Source organism: Cucurbita pepo, chromosome 7, assembly GCF_057944985.1.
Source record: "Cucurbita pepo subsp. pepo isolate OVF chromosome 7, ASM5794498v1, whole genome shotgun sequence".
In the NCBI taxonomy this organism is placed as follows: domain Eukaryota; kingdom Viridiplantae; phylum Streptophyta; class Magnoliopsida; order Cucurbitales; family Cucurbitaceae; genus Cucurbita; species Cucurbita pepo.
The window spans coordinates 531,497-548,033 of NC_141804.1; the positions used below are offsets into that span (position 1 = coordinate 531,497).

Consider the following 16,537-nt stretch of genomic DNA (forward strand, 5'->3'; position numbering starts at 1 on the left):
CTAGTTTGTAGAGATGAACAAAACCTTGAGCAGAATTTCGAAAGGAAAATCCAAATCGTCATTTTCAAAGTTCGTCTTGACATTTGTGTCGAAGTTCAAATCAAATAGACGATTTGTAACAGCCACGGAAGAACTCAAATTATTTGAGAAAGACATCAATTTGCCCAAATTTTACGAGGTCGAACTGCATTCTACATCGCTGTTAAAGAACATATAAATAAAAGATGGCAACACCCCGTCGATTTAGGTGCATTTTTGTCTTGTTGAAGAGACATATTTAAAGGCTAAAATTGTAATATTTTAAACTAGCGATCATATGTCAATACATTCCCAAAAAGGACAATATCTACTAGCAATGGACTTGGACCGTTACAAATGATATCAGAGCCAAACACCGAACCATGTGCCAGCGATGAGCTTCTTCCCAAAGGGGGTAGACACGAGACGGTGTGCCAATAAAGACGCTGGGCCTCGAAGGGAGTGGATTTGGTAGAGTCAAGCTAAGTGCGTTTCTTTTGTAGTTCTAGATAAAGAGTATTATTAATTTACCAATAAACAATGGAAGTTGAGTTTGTTTGTATCAATATTTATACAGATGTAAGAAGAACAACACCTAAAATACAAAATTACAAACAAATTATTCTTTGTGACAGATCTGAATCTCAGTCCCAAGAAGAAAGGCATTGCCAATGAATGATACAAAAAAGGTGTTACCTTGAGGGTTCCTTTCATGTCTCTGCAGTGTCACCATCAACTATTGCTTCGGTTAAACGTCTTACTCTCGGGGCCGAGCAAGCCACAGTGAACTAAGAGCTCGTAGCCTGGAGAAGTAGTCATGTACGGCGAGAAGCGCACGAGCAGACTGACGAGTTGTCAATATTCGGTGCATTTGTTGAAGTGTCTGTTGTCGCAGATTGTCGGCCTGGAATTTATGCACAACAGCAAGACAAATAGTGTCATGAGACCGATGCACCACGACGTAACAAAATGCACGATCTCACAAAATGGATCGCTTTATTGCCACATTACAGAAGAGCAATATGAATCAAACAAAAACAAGATCTGTAACAGCTCAAGCTCACTGTTAGTAGATATTGTCCTCTATGGGCTTTCCCTTCTAAGACTTTCTCTCTAGAACGCGTTTACTAGGGAGAGGTTTCCACACCCTTATAAGGAATGTTTCGTTCCCCTCTCCAACCAATGTGGGATCTCACAATTCACCCTCCTTGGGGGCCAGCGTCATCGTTGGCACACTGCCCAGTGTTCGGCTCTGATACCATTTGTAACGGTCCAAACCCACCACTAGCAGATATTGTCCTCTTTGGACTTTCCCTTCTGAGCTTCCTCTCAAGATTTTAGAACGCATCTACTAGGGAGAGGTTTCCACACCCTTATAAGAAATGCTTTGTTTCCCTCTCCAATCAATGTGGGATTTCACAATCGGGGGCTCAGCATCCCCGCTGGCACACTACCCGATGTCTGGCTCTAATATCATTTGTAACAGCCCAAGCCCACTGCTAGCAGATATTGTCCTTCTTGGATTTTCCCTTCTAGGCTTCTTCTCAAGGTTTTAGAACGTATCTACTAGGGAGAGGTTTCCACACCCTTACAAAGAATGCTTCGTTCCCTTCTCCAGTAGAATCTCAAGAGATCCATTAAGCAAATCAAGTGGTTGGCATAGAAAACAAGTTTTGAATTCGAGTTGGCCTTTACTCTATACTCACTCGAGCCGTCCTAGGAAAGCGGAGAAGAAAAGTTTCAAAACTCATCAAAATGAGATATAGGCTCAACGGTTAGGTTCGACTCTGATCTCATCAGACACCCAATGAAAGGCTAACACAGAATGTACACACACACATATTGTGTGTAGTATTGGAACACTTACTTGGCGTATAAAACCCTCGAGCGTCCCGAGTTTACCCATCGCCATAGCCATCTGACCCATGTAGTTTGCAACGTTCCCCGACGAACTGGAGGAGCCGAGAGATCCACTCGACAACGTCTCGGCCAGGGACTGTTGCAAGGCCTCCATCCCTTGTGATAAAGCATCTTCTGCTTGCTGTGATGACTGCTGCAAGTTTGTGATTCCCACCAACTGCTGCTCTGTTAGAGGCTCCAGTTGATTTACAAGAAGCTGCAGTTAATAAAATAACTTCAATTACACTTCAAACCCTTTTTGCTCTATTCTTTTCAGAGGGACGGAGGGAAGCGTTCGTCACCTTTAGGAGCTCGGATGAACGAAAACCCCCGAGCCAAAGAAAACATCTTTCGGCAGGTGTTTTCCACATGCCTGATAACAAATGGAAAACGTCAGCCTTCGCTGCATTTCCCTTGAGCCTGAAAAGCTCATCGTAATGAACCAAGATGCCATCGACTACAATACGCAGTTCCGGGTCACTTGCATGAGAATTAACAGCGGATCTCAATTCGTTCATTTGACGGTTGTGATCTTCAAGCCATCGAGCATATTCTACGTCGAATGCCATGGCTCCTACGAAAACATAGTAATGTATATATGAGGCCATATTGTAACATGGAACTTAACTAAATAGAACACAAATTCGAGGGGCGAGAGGGGAATCATGAACGCTTCGATCATAAAATCTCGAGCGTGCATCACTTTTTTTATAAAAACGACGCTTTCTCGTTCTTCCCCTTTTTCTCATCTTCATTAACGAGCATATCAAACAAACATTTCGAATGCGACTCGGGCTACCATAAACAGAAGCTTTAAAGAATCTTAACAACACATTTATAAAGTAATACCATTGCCACTCATTGAATGGGTCTGGTCACCTGAGCTTGATATGAAAATTCCCTAAGAACAGGTATAACAAAGAAGAGCATAGTCAAATACGACGCGAAGAGCGTGATCATTACAAAATAATAACACGATCAAAATATCGATATGGTCGTTAGATGGGAAATATAACCTGCTGTCGTGCTCGTTGAAGCTCCTGCTCGAGTTGTGTCAGCTTTAAACGACTGCTCTCTAGTTGTTGAACATAAGCCTGCACGTGGATGCGACGATAAGGAAAACTCATAATAAACACGGGATACGCGTAACCGAACTAGTTATTGCTGCAAAATACGGTACTAGCTATTACAACTTAAAACCAAGCAGTGTATCCTTGAAAACAGCCAAGGGGCCATGGATTTACAGTCAAAGTAGCCCTCTCTTTAATCTATGGAATCAAGGTGCTGGTTCTTGGAACCAATTCTTGAGAAGAAATCTTACTTACAGCAAGCATTTGGCTATTACGTCACTCGACCTAGGGATATGTTGCCTTGCTCGACTTACCTTTCGAGGGACACCCATTGTAACGTCCCAAGTCCACCACTAGCAGATATTGTCCTCTTTGGGCTTTCTCTTTCAGGCTTCCCCTCAAGGTTTTTAAAATGCATCTGCTAGGGAGAGGTTTCCACACCCTCATAAAGAATGCTTTGTTTTCCTCCCCAACCGATGTGGGATCTCACAAAGCGTCCTCGCTGGCACTCGTTCCCTTCTCCAATCGATGTGGGACCCCCCAATCCACCCCCTTTGGAGCCTAGCGTCCTTGTTGGCACACCGCCTCGTGTTCACCCCCCCCCCCCCTCGGAGCTCAGCCTCCTCGCTGGCACATTTCTCGGTGTCTAGCTCTGATACCATTAGTAACGCCCCAAGCCCATCACTAACATATATTGTCCTCTTTGGGCTTTCCCTTTCGGGATTCCCCTCAAGGTTTTTAAAATACGTCTGCTAGGGAGAGGTTTCCACACCCTTACAAAGAAGGCTTCGTTTTCCTCCTCAACCGATGTGGGATCTCATAATCTACCTCCTATTCGAGGCCCAACGTCCTTGCTGGCACTCGTTCCCTTCTCCAATCGATGTGGGACCCCTCAATCCACCCTCTTCAAGGCCCAGCGTCCTTATTGGCACACCGCCTCGTGTTCACCCCCTTCGGAGCTCAGCCTCCTGGCTGGCACATTTCTCAGTGTCTAGCTCTGATTCCATTAGTAACGCCCCAAGCCCACCACTAGCAGATATTGTCCTCTTTGTGCTTTCCCTTTCGTGCTTCCCCTAAAGGTTTTTAAAATACGTCTGCTAGGGAGAAGTTTCCACACCCTTATAAAGATTGTTTCGTTCTCCTCCCCAACTGATTTTATGGCTTGAAAGCGTCGGGTCTTTAAAGATATACATCGGAATATACGCTCCTTCATTAAGTCTACTTCATAGTCAATTAAACATAAGTATAAATTTTAAACCATACTTTCTTCCTCAATCGACTTTTCCTAGCAGCCTCACGATTTTGAGCTAACCGACGAAGAGTCTGCAAACGATTATCAAACTCGTTAGCAACACATCATTTCAAGAACCCAGGAATTAATTAGAAAAATGATCCAAAGAAGGAACACAACCTTCTGATCAGTTTTATCCTTTGATCTGTCACTAGAATCCGAAGCCATAACAAGTGTTAGGGCCCGATCGTTCGACTGCAAAACAAACGGAAATTAGTCTATGGAAACGACAAAGATCGAATTTTCATGAACTCGAGAACAAAAGTTATCCAGGCCTGCATCTCAAAATGCATATCATAAAAGGAATTCTGTATATCAAATATAAACGCCTGAGCATAAACACCGAGGATGATGGGACCAAGTCGTGTGAAATGAACGTGCAGTAGTACATTACCCTCCGACTTTTTTCGTCTGTGTCCCCATCTGTTGAGATATCAGTCCTGGGACTGCCCTCAGTAGCCATAGAAGCCTCTTATCTTTATATCTTTACGACGAACCGATATGGCAACCTGTTGTGATCGAACCTAGAACGAACCAAGCTCTGAAACTCACAAAAAAAAGTGGAGGTGTATCAGGTGAATCTGGTGAACCTGTAAACAACTATCCCGACCTTCGTTTTTTCAGAAAAACTAGTTTTGTCTTCCATTAAAACGTCGCATTTCTAAGCTTTCGTCAACTTGTTTCCAGCAAAAAGCATCTCAACATCAGTGTACATTATAGAAATAGCAATCATTATGTACATTCTTTATAAGTTCAAGAACCACAGATTTGCATTGCTGAAGTAACATGTAACAGCCCGACCCGAGACCACCGCTAGCAGATATTGTCTGCTTTGGCCCGTTATGTATCGCTGTCAGCCTCACGTTTCTAAAACGCGTCTACTAGGAGAGGTTTCCATACCCTAATAAGAAATGGTTCATTCCTCTCTCCAACCAATGTGGTATCTCACAATCCACCCCCCCTTGGGGGCTAGTGTCCCCGCTAGCATACCGTCTAGTGACTGGATCTAATACCATTTGTAACAGTCCAAGGCCACCGAGGCCCTCACAGTTCTAAAACGCATCTATTAGGGAGAGGTTTCCACACCCTAATAAGGAATAGTTCGTTCCTCTCTCCAACCAATGTGGGATCTCACAATCCACCCCCCTTGGGGGCTAGTGTCCTCGCTGGCATACCGTCCAGTGACTGGATCTAATACCATTTGTAACAGTCCGAGGCCACCACTAGCAGACATTGTCCTCTTTGACCCATTACCCATCACCGTCAGCCTCACAATTTTAAAATGCATCTACTAGAGAAAGGTCTTCACACTCTTATAAGGAATGTTTCGTTCCCCTCTCCAACCAATGTGAGATCTCACATAACAAATCATTTTCTTAAGCTTCCATAGAAACCGAAGATTAGGACATAGTTTATTTGATTGTACTCTTCCTAGCATGGGGTATCTAAAGATGAAGAATGTATTAAAAAAGAAGCCAAAACACAACAGTTATGTTTCAAGTTCTCTAAGTAATGCTCGATACCAAGAGAAGCTTACATTAAACAAACCCCCACGAGCGAACGACGAACCACTTGGCTTAATAGCTTCCTCTAAACGACAACCATTTGACCTCTCACATATCCCAAATCAGAAACGCGATAAGAACGGATCGACAGTCTTCCCGTGCAACTGAAAAGAACAACCCATCAATTCATGACTTCATTCATCAAATCATAATTGGTCCATTAAGGCATCTTTTAAAGAGCCTTTCAAACAAAGCCACCAATGGAAACATGTTATGAGACAACAAAATGGTTAACATAAAATATCGACCATAAAAAAAGAACCGAGGGCGTACGGGGTAAGGTGTAAGCCAGTAAAGGAATCATATAAGCGATGCCGATGGTTCGAAGAGTATCTGCAATCCCTGGTTTCTATCAGTGAATTGGATCTATGGCTCAGATAAATCAGTTCATAAGGATAAGCATTCGTTCGTTAAATTGTGTTTGCTTTCTCGTCATTGCACTACAACGACCTTCGTCTTTCTTAAGAAAACATTTCAATTCTCAATACGTTCTCGTCATTGCTCTACAACGAACTACTTTGTTTAGTTTTCAATACGTAAAAAGTAGCTAACAAAACAAGGAAACTCGTAGGTGAAAGCTTATTCGAAGGCTTAACTTCAAAAAACCAAATGGTTATCAAACGGGACCTTCAAATACATACTGCAATATCAAACCCGAGCACCTCGGAAACAAACACTAAATCTAGGATACGTCGAGTTTCAAATTCGATTCTAACATCAATCCCTGAAAAGTAGCCAAAAAACTCCATTGCTCAACAGAACTTTAGGTTTACCAATGGAAGAACAACCAAGAAAACAAGGTCCAGTAACATATTAGAAGGTAAGAGAAGAAGAGCTAAAGAACAATATAGATCCACGCGAACATTACTCCAGCCATCACAATGAACAGCAAGCATTCAAATCTAAAGAAACATTCAAACGATTTATGAACCCAAGAACATCAGAGAAGCTAAGCAATTAGAAAGAGGGTATCCATTAAATCGTCAACGGGGCTACAAAAATGACCCATGAACTCACTAGCTAAGCTAACGCAAAGAAATCAGTGATACCCACGATTTCCCTCGACACTGCAAGTCAAATAGAATGAAACCCAGATGCCAAAAATCAAGAAAACCCCAAAAGAATCGATCACTGACAGCAGAAATGGTCGAAATCAGCTGAAATTTGCAGGTAAGTGAAGCAAAAACCTACTGAAAAAGTTGCGGATGATTACCAGTCTCTTGCTCGAACTCACGCACTCACGCACTCACGCACTCACGCACTCACTCACTCACCTGGGCAGCTGAGGAAGAAGACGACAGCGCTGCTGTGTGCTTACTGGTATCTGTGTGGGTGAATCGAGGGGTGGGGGGCCTGGGGGCTTGGGGGGTTGGGGTATTGGGGGGTTTGTTCAAGGCCACGCCAATCTCCAGACGAACCGTTGCGTGAAAATGTTCCACTTTTCAAGGACTAATTGCCTGTAATTTACTGTTTTTTTATATTTTAAGGATTAAGGCCTTTTGAGGTGATTTGTCTTTTAGCCTTGGAAAGTTTTTACTTCGGCTTCCTTCTAAGGGTGTCAGAAGAGAGGCGAAGAAATTCAGCAAAATGACACTACAATTTTGCTTGTCAGTTTAGCTCACTGTGTCAGTAAACCAGCAATAATCAAATTCATAAATTCTTAACAGTATTGTCCACCATTATCGACTCACGGCTGCCTCAATCTTTATGGTTTGATCAATTTTTTGCAAGTTTTTATTGTGTTCTTCAGAGAAGAATCTGACCCAGATTCTAAGTTTTCATTTTTTTCTTTCATTCTAAAGCCAAAGGAATTAAATGATTGGGAGTTGAAGTTGTTGGAGTTGTCTCTACACAAAATTATTGTTCTCGTATCTCTTTAGGGTTCAAAGAATTCAATGATGAAGCTTCGAATCAACCTATTAAGCTTTCGATTGTATTCGATAACAATTAAAAGTATCAAACACTTGTTCATGAATGTGTAGTTTCGTCAAAAGTGTCAAAAGATGCTTATGCAAGGTTCTTCAGTTGAGAGATCTTCCTCTGTTTCCAAGAAATCGGCTAAGTTAGGTCTACTCGACTTACCTCTCAAGATATAAGAACTACACCCTGCGGAGAAACTCCAAAAGATTTTTAAACAAAGTCTTAAGAACAACTTGTAAAATTATATCCAAGAGATATTTTAAGTGCATAAAGCTTTTGTTAGTGATCATAATTAAATAATTATTTCTAACCAACTTTATAAACAATTCAAGAATTTGATTAGAACGTTTATGATAGTCAATGTTCAATAAATAATTAAGAAAAAAACACATACGTTTACATCAATCCATAACAAAATAAAACAAAAATATTTGCTTGGATAATATCCAAAAGTTCATAAATATTTTAATGAGGTATAAATAGAAAATTTAAAAGTATTAACTTCTTTTTTATATAATTTTTAAAAACTGCGGGACTATAATTTATCAAAACCTCAAAATAATCTCAAAAAACTAAGTCGTTAAAAATCGTAGAACTAATTCAATATTATTTAGAACTATATCTGAATCTGAGTAGACACTTGTATTGTATCTGAGTAGACATTGTCATGGATAAAACCACGACAATAGACAAACAAGGACGCCTAATAGATCGTCCCATCAATCTGTATCTGAGTAGACACGGTCATAATTTTCATAAGAACTAGGCCAAAAAGTAAAAAAATGTCTATGATGATTTCATATTTATAGACCATCTCAAGTATGATGGAAGAATGAGAGGTTAATAATAATCAGTCAGACAAGATGTAAAAGCTTCAATTCAAGGAAGCTGGAAGTGGTGCTTATATAAAAATAATATTGAATGCCCTCCAAATTGAAGGGGTCAGTAGTACAGAAATTATAATAAATGAGCAACCAAAACATTGCCTGCCTGTATATAAATAAAAACCTTGAAAGAAAAATCAGTGTTAGTTCCTCAAAGATTCATAATATTGCAGCGTAGTTGAAAGGAAATGTGTGCTTACATGTGGCTTGGGTCGGGTCGGGTTGGGTTGGATGATGTCAAGATTCATCGTTCATATGTTGTGCATGCCATTTGTTGAACCCAATGACAAGGGCATCCCTCATCCACGCGTGCCTGCAGCTTTCAATGGCCTCAGGAATGGTCACCCAGCTTCTGTTTCTTGTGTTCTGCTCCGGCCATGACTCAAGCTCCTCATTCACAAACAAAGCATACATTGCTGCTCTACACAATCCTTCTGGACTGAACTCATCTTGCTGTGTTTTACTCTTGAAGTGATAGATTCCTAAGAACCCCTGAACAAAGCCAACAGATTTTACAAGCCACTTCTTCGTGTCGGTCTCTGAGAGGGTAAGCAAACAAACATACGGACAAAAACAAGAAAGGCAGGATCCCCAGACACCAACAACTCCAAACAATTCTATCAAAAAATGCAACATTCAATAATAGCCTACACCAGTCGCTAGCAGATATTAGCCACTTTGTCCCATTAGGTATCAAGGTTAGACTCCTAAGAAATGTTCGTTTTCCTCTCCAATCGATGTACGATCTCACATCCCAACCCCTTGGGGACCCTCTCCACTCGGTGTCTGGCTGTGATACCATTTGTAACAGCTCAAGCCCACCGTTAACCGATATCATCTGCTTTGGCCCGTTACATATTGCCGTCAGCCTCATGGCTAGGGAGAGGTTTCCACACCCTTATAAGAATGCTTCGTTACCCTCTCAAACCAATGTGGGATCTCACATATGTTAACCAACGAATGCAGATATAACATCAAAACAACATGATTAAGCTTATTCTTTCGTATATTTCCCAGTTTGGACATTTAAACAGCTCTCCCCAGTCTCTCCGAAGTGTGCATTTATGCATCATATCTACCAGCCACGGTAGTAATAGAGGCTCAAGAGATCCTCCTCCTGGACCGTCCACTTCATTGCGTAGTCCTACAGAAAGTTACTACAAATGATACACCCCTCAACACTCCTCAGCACTCCTCTTCCAATCATATATATACGTTAGATGAAACAACCTTCAATTTTCACAAAAGGAAATGAGAAAAAAACAATTCAAGTATTTAAAGTACTATTTCACCATAAGTTCACCACGAACTCCGGCCTCTTCGATAGCTTCCCTTACAGCAGCCTCCTCCACCGTCTCGTCATTCTCCCAGCCTCCCTTTTAGAGAAAATGCTGATGGTTAGAGATAAAATAAGCTCATATACTTTCTTCATATGAGAGAAGCAGAAAGGCAGAAATGAGAGGGAAACAACTTCATACCTTCGGGAACAAAAGGCCCGGGCCACTAGGTGTGTCAATCATAAGCACCTCCACGACTTTATCCGAAACTTCATCACTACTCCCTTCGGAACTTCTATACCTAAAAGGAATACACCTACAAAAGAATAGAAAGGCATTCATAAACTATATCTGCCACCACATTGACTGATCAATCATTTGATTCAACTGCATTTCATTAGTTTAAATAAAACATAAAACACGAGCAGCCCGGATGTATAAAATGCAATGCAGAAGGGACATTGAGATAAAATTTAAAATGAGCCATCTCTTATTAACTACAAGAAGTCATTGAAAGAAGTATAAAAGAGAATGATGCAACTGAGTGTGCTCAAAGATCATGATGTTATTCCATTTATGCAGATTTATCCGTATTTTTTTCTCACGTTGCTTGAATCATCAAAACTGGATGAAGAGGGAAGAAATTATTGATAGCTTTATGGAAGGAATATAGATGGCCAACTTTCCATCAAGTCATCAAGGATGTGATAGACTTCAGCCAAAGCCAATGCAATAATATCAACAATCATTAATCTGCTATCATAATCTGTCGCTCTGCAAAAACCGGAGATGAAGCACCTTGAGTAAGAAAATAAAGATCAACCCTCTCTCCCTATCGATCGAGCTGCTTTACCGAGGTGAATGAGGTAAGATCAGAAGAATAAATAGATTCACGAGGGAATTAGTTTCCCCTTTACTTCCTGAAACCAACTTAAATCCTACTAAGACGGATTCATTAATGCAATGTGACACCAAAGAACTTTCGCGACAGATTAACATTCTGGATACCCAACCACAAATCAATAATCTGGCAGAACTTCGGCACTCAGGTCTCGATACACAGATCATTAAAGATAAAGAAGAACTCAAATTTATGCAGACCTGTAGGAATGTAGTTTAAACCGAAAACAACCATAGAGTTCCTAATCGATTAAAGAACCGACCAACGAATCAAAAAAAACACCAATACCGAAACAAGAACAACAGTGAAAACCAAAGCAGTCAATATCTATTACGGAGTAAAAAAAATGACAATGGCGGCCTCATTTTTCACAAAACTTTGACAAAGACGGTCAACGAAAACGACTTGGAAGCAAGGAAGGACACAAACATACAAACATTAAATAGCTGGAGACTACGAATCTTTAAAAATAATGGTGGGAATATACCCAGCAATAAGGCGACAACCGGCATCGTACCGCTGCTGCTGCCGTCCGGTGCGGGCCACCAAATCAGACATGCATAAATGTATGTATATAAACTATCGTTCAGCGGGATCAAAACTCAGAGACGAATGCGAATGCGAATGCGAATGCAAAATCCTGCACATCCCTACAGCAGGGGAGAGATTCCAACATTGTCCATTTTTCTCTCAGAATGGACGATTGAAGGCAATCTGAAACTCCATCGAAGAGTGGCGATGAATGACGATTGATGGTTAGGGTTGGAAGGTTGGAAGAAAAGAGAGAAACAGAGATGGAGATGGAAGGTTGCGGCTGAAGCGGATCTAGCGGTGGGGTCGGGTCGAAACTGGGGAGAGATTAGGATTGATGGTGAAAAGAAAACCAGTGGGTCCAGAGGGGAGTTTGCTGGAGAATCCGGTGGGTTAAGAACCAAGGGAGATTATATATGGAGGAGAAGATGACCGTTGAGATCAACGGGTAAGGGTAAAATGGTAAAATGAGGAGTGGGGATGTTCTGTTGGATGGAAATGCGAGAATTAGGGTTAACTTTGAAGCAGTCATTCCTCATGGCCTGGATTACGTGGGCCAACTTTATTAATTCTTATTTTTTTCTATTTTTAGGAATCAATTTATGAATTAATTAATATTTTAATAAATATTAAATTACAATATTAGACACAACTTATTCCAATTTCATATTTAATATATTATAAACCTATTCAATTTGTAACTAATATATCATAAAATTTTACATTAAAATGAACAAAAGTTTGGTTAAAATACTATTTTCTTTTTTTATTTTAGCATTACCATTCATCTATAAAGAACTTTCTTTTTTTTGGTCGGACATATCTATCCGTCTCGAGTCTCGTCTAGATCGATTCGGGAAGTGCGCAAGAGCTATAGCTAGTGAGAAGAGGTCTTGAAGATTTCACAAATCGGATTCCAATCTTCTTCTTGTTTCAATTCTCTATCCGTCTTGAGTCTTGTCTAGATTGATTCGGGAAACGCACAAGAGCTATAGCTAGTGAGAAGAGGTATTGAAGATTTCGCGGATCGAATTCCAATCTTCTTCTTGTTTCAATTCCCTCTGCCCTTTTGCACTTTGAAGCATGTGACGGCCACCAGTGCTACTAGAGATACGATACTTCCTTGAAGCCGTTGTTCGAATTCCTTAGGATATGCAAGGGAAACAAGTTCTTACGAGTGGGAAAAGGAGCAGTTTGAATGTGGGGTTGTTCTTATTTTACCGAAGGGTTTGAATTAGCCTCCGATCGTATTTCTCTCGAGACTAAAGAAAAGATGGCCTAACAGAGATATGACATCATGGTGCGAGCTATTCGAGTCATCCACTTTAGGGTAAGAGTGAGTCTTTGACAGATTTCGAGCAACCCCAAACATTATTCAAAATAATAATATATTGATAATAAGTAAAAAGTAAATAATCCTATTACAATCATGCTTATTTCATGCTTAGATGCAAACTTAAATGTACTATTATAATTGCAATCCTTTATTTAATTAACTATTATAATTCCTAAAATATAATGACATCACCCATATTTTCTTTTCTAAATCTGGATGTGTGACATCACCCATGTATAAATAATAATTTTGGAAAAACATAACATTCTTTAACAAATATTCATAAATCCAAAACAAACATATCTCCGAAAACAAAACGTTCCATAATACTTAATGCTATAACTTAAAACATCAAATAAAGCGTAAACTCCTAAAAATATCCTACTTCTATGGTGTCCTTAGCTCCGGCGTCTGCCGTCCGCCGTCAACCGTACATTGGCGCCTTACCTTTACCTGAAAAATGTAGATAGCACATGGTTTTGACACCTTGCCTTTACCTGAAAAATGTAGATAGCACAGGGCTTTGAGTATTTTATAAAATACTCAGTAAGTCACCCTACTGTAGGTTAAGAATGCAAACACATGCCTCATATGAGCGGGACCTAACTTTTCATAAACTTTACATAGCCTCTATTCCGGGTAGGGTTGAGTGTGCGGTACTCCTTCACACACGGTCCATGTACGTGTACATGGACCCACCAGGCGGGCTCGTAAATATACCCCCTAGGCCTGACTTGGTCAGGCATAACGTGTTACACGTCGCCGAACACCACAGCACAGAAAAGGGCCCGCATGATATCATGGCGAACATAAATATCGTATTTCATTTTTTCGTAACATAAAGGGGAAGAATCCCAATACACGTGACATACATATATGCATGAGGTTCCAGTTGCATAAACATCTCATGGCATATATTACTAACATTTTGGTTAGGAAACATAAAAGTACATCCCAGTTGCATAAACATCTCATGGCATATATTACTCACATGACTTATATTACATGGCATATTACATAATATAAAAATACATCCCAGTTGCATAAACATCTCATGACATGACTCGATAATACTACGTGTATCCATGACATCGATCAACATTTTCATGGCATATATTACTAACATTTTGGTTAGGAAACCACTCTTTTTTCCTGAAGAATTTCTCTATTTAGAGGACAAGGCCTTCACTTCTAACTCTTGGAAGAACTTGTGGCTGATAGGGAGATGTGTAGTACCAAGACACCTTTAAATGTTGTATATGGAAAGTATTTTCCTTCAAGATTCCTCTCATAGCTCAAATCCCACTTCCTCTCTATCTCCATCCTTTCATACTCCACTTTATTTTGATTAACCTATGGGGTTCCATCTCAATGGCCAAGGTATTTGATTGGAAAAGATCCATTACAAAATCCAGACTTGAGTCTGTGTCTCAAAAGTCCTTCTACACCAATTTACTCCCGACATTTACCATTTAGAAAGTTTGGTTTTAACTTTTAAGCCTCAAAGATCTAAACTATCTTCTGCGAAGTCTTCACCTCTACAAACCAGATAGTTTCATACTAAAGATGGTTCACCTTTAATGTGCACTTCCAACTATAGAATTTTTCCAAAGATCACAAGCATGTAGACCATAAATGAGCAGCCTACTGGATCAATCAGAGCAGCAACCACAAAAAGAGCAGGGGGATAGCACATCTCCTAAACTAAAGCATCGAGATGTTACAGTTTTCCTCGAGGTTTTTGTAACAACCCAAGCCCACCGCTAGCAAATATTGTCATCTTTGGGTTTTCCCTTTCGGGCTTCCCCTCAACTCAAGGTTTTTAAAACGTGTCTGCTAGGGAGATTTTTCCACACTCTTAAAAAGAATGTTTCGTTCTCATCTCCAACCGATGTGAGATCTCACAATCCACCCCCCTTCGGGGCTCAACGTCCTAGCTGGCACTTGTTCCTCTTCCAATTGACGTGGGATCTCACATTTTTTCTTTTTTTTTTTTTTATAGTTACATGATTTTTGTTAGGTTATTGGATTTCGTGATGTAAACAAGCAAATAGAATAGGCCAGGGTAATCTACCAGAAGCTCCAATGACCCACCAAAAGTCAATCAATTACAGTATGAACTAAATTGTAGTTAACTCTTATTGGGACATCTCTGTTCTGGGGATAATTTTAAGTATATCAATTTTTAAAGTTAAGCATCATACTAGTTGCTTGATTCTTGGCAGGCAGTCTCGTGCAAGTGGGAACATTCCTAAAAGATCTAAATGCTATAACCTTCTTCACGGGTCTTCTGTCAGTGAATAACAGTTCTAAGATCTGTGAAATTTCATAAGTTTTACACACAAACCTACAATGTTCTCACAAGGGAAGTGCACAGTTTTTGCAGAAGAGACGAATTACCTGAATTGCACTCCAAGCGTTTATAAAACTGCCATCTTCTTCTGGTACATCTCAAGTAGATGTGGGTCCTCAGAAAGATACTGCATCACAAACTTGACCAAAAACTTATCCTCGCTAAGCATAAATGCTCTGCCAAAACTTGTCTTCTTGATAAAACCTTTTGACACCAGGTGCTGAAGAATAGACGACCTCGGAACCACCCTTTTTTCAAAACTAAGATAAAGTACAATTGGGTACCTGGAAATTTCTTCGTGCGTCCAGTCCAATTTGTTCATAAAGAAATCCAAGGCCCTCTTTATTTTCTCTTCAGACGAATTCATAAACGTGGGCTGCTTGAGAAATAGAGATTGAAACTGCTCCTCTGACCACCCAAAACTTGTAAAAATGTGCAGTTTCGATAACCATTTGTCCTTTTTCATCCCTGAAAACGTACACAGCCCATAAATAAACATCGGACTCGAAGGACTAAAACCAGCTTCCTTCGTCTTCTCGACGATGTCACTGAACTCTTCCGCATCCCTTGCTAGTGTCCTCGGGCGCACCCAAAAGATCTTCGCGATCTTCGAATCAGGCACGCCAATAGCTCTCAATAGTTCGATATTGGGAGCCACAGATTCTGAAAACTTGCGCAAAACCCAAGTCCCACGTCTAGCAGAAAAGAGCGAGACTAGAACATCAGTAGAGCCAAAAAAATTTCTGAGAAAATCAATACACGGAACAATCTGCTTCTTCAAACTCCTTCTAAGAATTTCCGGATCACTAGAGATCACATCGACGAGAACATGACCGGTGAAACCATTTCGAGAGAGAAACTCAAACTTAGGTTTGAGTATTGTGTCCGGATCAGCAAGGAGGAGATGAGGATTTCTGCAAAAGATGCTGGCAGTATCGGACAGTGTGAATCCATAGGCCTTGAAGAGAGCAATGACAGAGTCGGGATTTGCAGTAGTTTTGATATGGATTCGCTTCGCAGCGGCGAGAGCTGAGTCCTTGGAGAATCCAAGGGTATGAACAAGGTAGTCGATCGTCCGATTGTTGGTTGATTCAGAGATTTCAGACAGAGAAGAGAGGAATTTGCGGGCAATTGTGGTGTCGTTCCCTGCAAACTTCTGGAGATCTTGAGCAAAGAGACGCAGAGGAACTTTGTACAGAAAATTGGTCATTGGAGAGTGAAAGAAGAGGTTGCGAAGGCGGGATTCAATCGAGGGTTGCGCTTGGACGTCCCGCTCTCTTGTTGATACAGTTTTTTATTTTTAGTTGAAATTTAAAAAATAAATAAATAAATAAAAATTATTGTCTAAGTTTTTCCAATAATTTGCTCTTAAAGCTAAAAATAAATAAAAAATAAATAAAAGTATATCAGGTCATGTAACTACTGAGATCTACTACCAGCAGATATTGTCCTCATTGGGCTTTCCTTTTCGGGCTTCTCCTCGAGACTTTAA

The 16,537-nt window shown here is 40.4% G+C and overlaps 3 protein-coding genes across 7 annotated transcripts; all 3 read right to left on the reverse strand.

Moving 5' to 3' along the window:
• Positions 1-509: 509 nt before the first annotated feature.
• On the reverse strand, positions 510-7,275 carry LOC111799247 (transcription factor TGA2). Of its 3 annotated transcripts, none has more exons than XM_023682717.2 (10): positions 7,118-7,275; positions 5,816-5,947; positions 4,673-4,819; positions 4,399-4,473; positions 4,251-4,310; positions 2,934-3,011; positions 2,767-2,818; positions 2,220-2,491; positions 1,886-2,134; positions 510-922 (listed from the first exon to the last, which is right to left on the reverse strand). In XM_023682717.2, exons 3-10 carry the CDS (start codon positions 4,739-4,741, stop codon positions 776-778), a joined length of 1,002 nt encoding a protein of 333 aa, XP_023538485.1. In that variant the 5' UTR covers positions 4,742-4,819; positions 5,816-5,947; positions 7,118-7,275; the 3' UTR covers positions 510-775. The 3 variants fall into 3 exon arrangements, with proteins under 3 accessions (XP_023538485.1, XP_023538486.1, XP_023538487.1); XM_023682718.2 differs by having other exon boundaries at positions 7,035-7,161; XM_023682719.2 differs by lacking the exon at positions 7,118-7,275 and adding an exon at positions 6,117-7,002.
• Positions 7,276-8,627: 1,352 nt separating this feature from the next.
• Positions 8,628-11,818, reverse strand: LOC111798678 (nudix hydrolase 16, mitochondrial). Of its 3 annotated transcripts, XM_087125623.1 has the most exons (5): positions 11,313-11,817; positions 10,126-10,240; positions 9,940-10,023; positions 8,848-9,139; positions 8,628-8,771 (listed from the first exon to the last, which is right to left on the reverse strand). In XM_087125623.1, the coding sequence occupies exons 1-4, from the start codon at positions 11,381-11,383 to the stop codon at positions 8,885-8,887; spliced, it is 525 nt and encodes a 174-aa protein (XP_086981749.1). In that variant the 5' UTR covers positions 11,384-11,817; the 3' UTR covers positions 8,628-8,771; positions 8,848-8,884. The 3 variants fall into 3 exon arrangements, with proteins under 3 accessions (XP_086981749.1, XP_023537746.1, XP_023537745.1); XM_023681978.2 differs by having other exon boundaries at positions 8,628-9,139; positions 11,343-11,818; XM_023681977.2 differs by having other exon boundaries at positions 8,628-9,139; positions 11,313-11,813.
• A 1,071-nt stretch (positions 11,819-12,889) lies between these two features.
• LOC111798674 (transcription termination factor MTERF8, chloroplastic) lies at positions 12,890-16,324 on the reverse strand. The gene is made up of 2 exons (XM_087125157.1): positions 15,093-16,324; positions 12,890-13,189 (listed from the first exon to the last, which is right to left on the reverse strand). The coding sequence occupies exon 1, from the start codon at positions 16,253-16,255 to the stop codon at positions 15,113-15,115; it is 1,143 nt and encodes a 380-aa protein (XP_086981283.1). The 5' UTR covers positions 16,256-16,324; the 3' UTR covers positions 12,890-13,189; positions 15,093-15,112.
• Between the last annotated feature and the right edge of the window lie 213 nt (positions 16,325-16,537).

What these genes read in the sequence shown, in the direction of transcription:
- LOC111799247 (XM_023682717.2), bottom strand. Translation starts at nt 4,741, where the DNA reads ATGGCTACTGAGGGCAGTCCCAGGACTGATATCTCAACAGATGGGGAC. An exon ending in AGGATAAAACTGATCAGAAG is followed by an intron (nt 4,311 to 4,398) that starts GTTGTGTTCCTT and finishes AATCGTTTGCAG; the next exon opens with ACTCTTCGTCGGTTAGCTCA. An exon ending in TCGAGGGTTTTATACGCCAA is followed by an intron (nt 923 to 1,885) that starts GTAAGTGTTCCA and finishes CATAAATTCCAG; the next exon opens with GCCGACAATCTGCGACAACA.
- LOC111798674 (XM_087125157.1), bottom strand. Translation starts at nt 16,255, where the DNA reads ATGACCAATTTTCTGTACAAAGTTCCTCTGCGTCTCTTTGCTCAAGAT.
- LOC111798678 (XM_087125623.1), bottom strand. Translation starts at nt 11,383, where the DNA reads ATGTCTGATTTGGTGGCCCGCACCGGACGGCAGCAGCAGCGGTACGAT. An exon ending in CGGGCCTTTTGTTCCCGAAG is followed by an intron (nt 10,024 to 10,125) that starts GTATGAAGTTGT and finishes TTTCTCTAAAAG; the next exon opens with GGAGGCTGGGAGAATGACGA. An exon ending in GAGTTCGTGGTGAACTTATG is followed by an intron (nt 9,140 to 9,939) that starts GTGAAATAGTAC and finishes GGCTTTGTTCAG; the next exon opens with GGGTTCTTAGGAATCTATCA.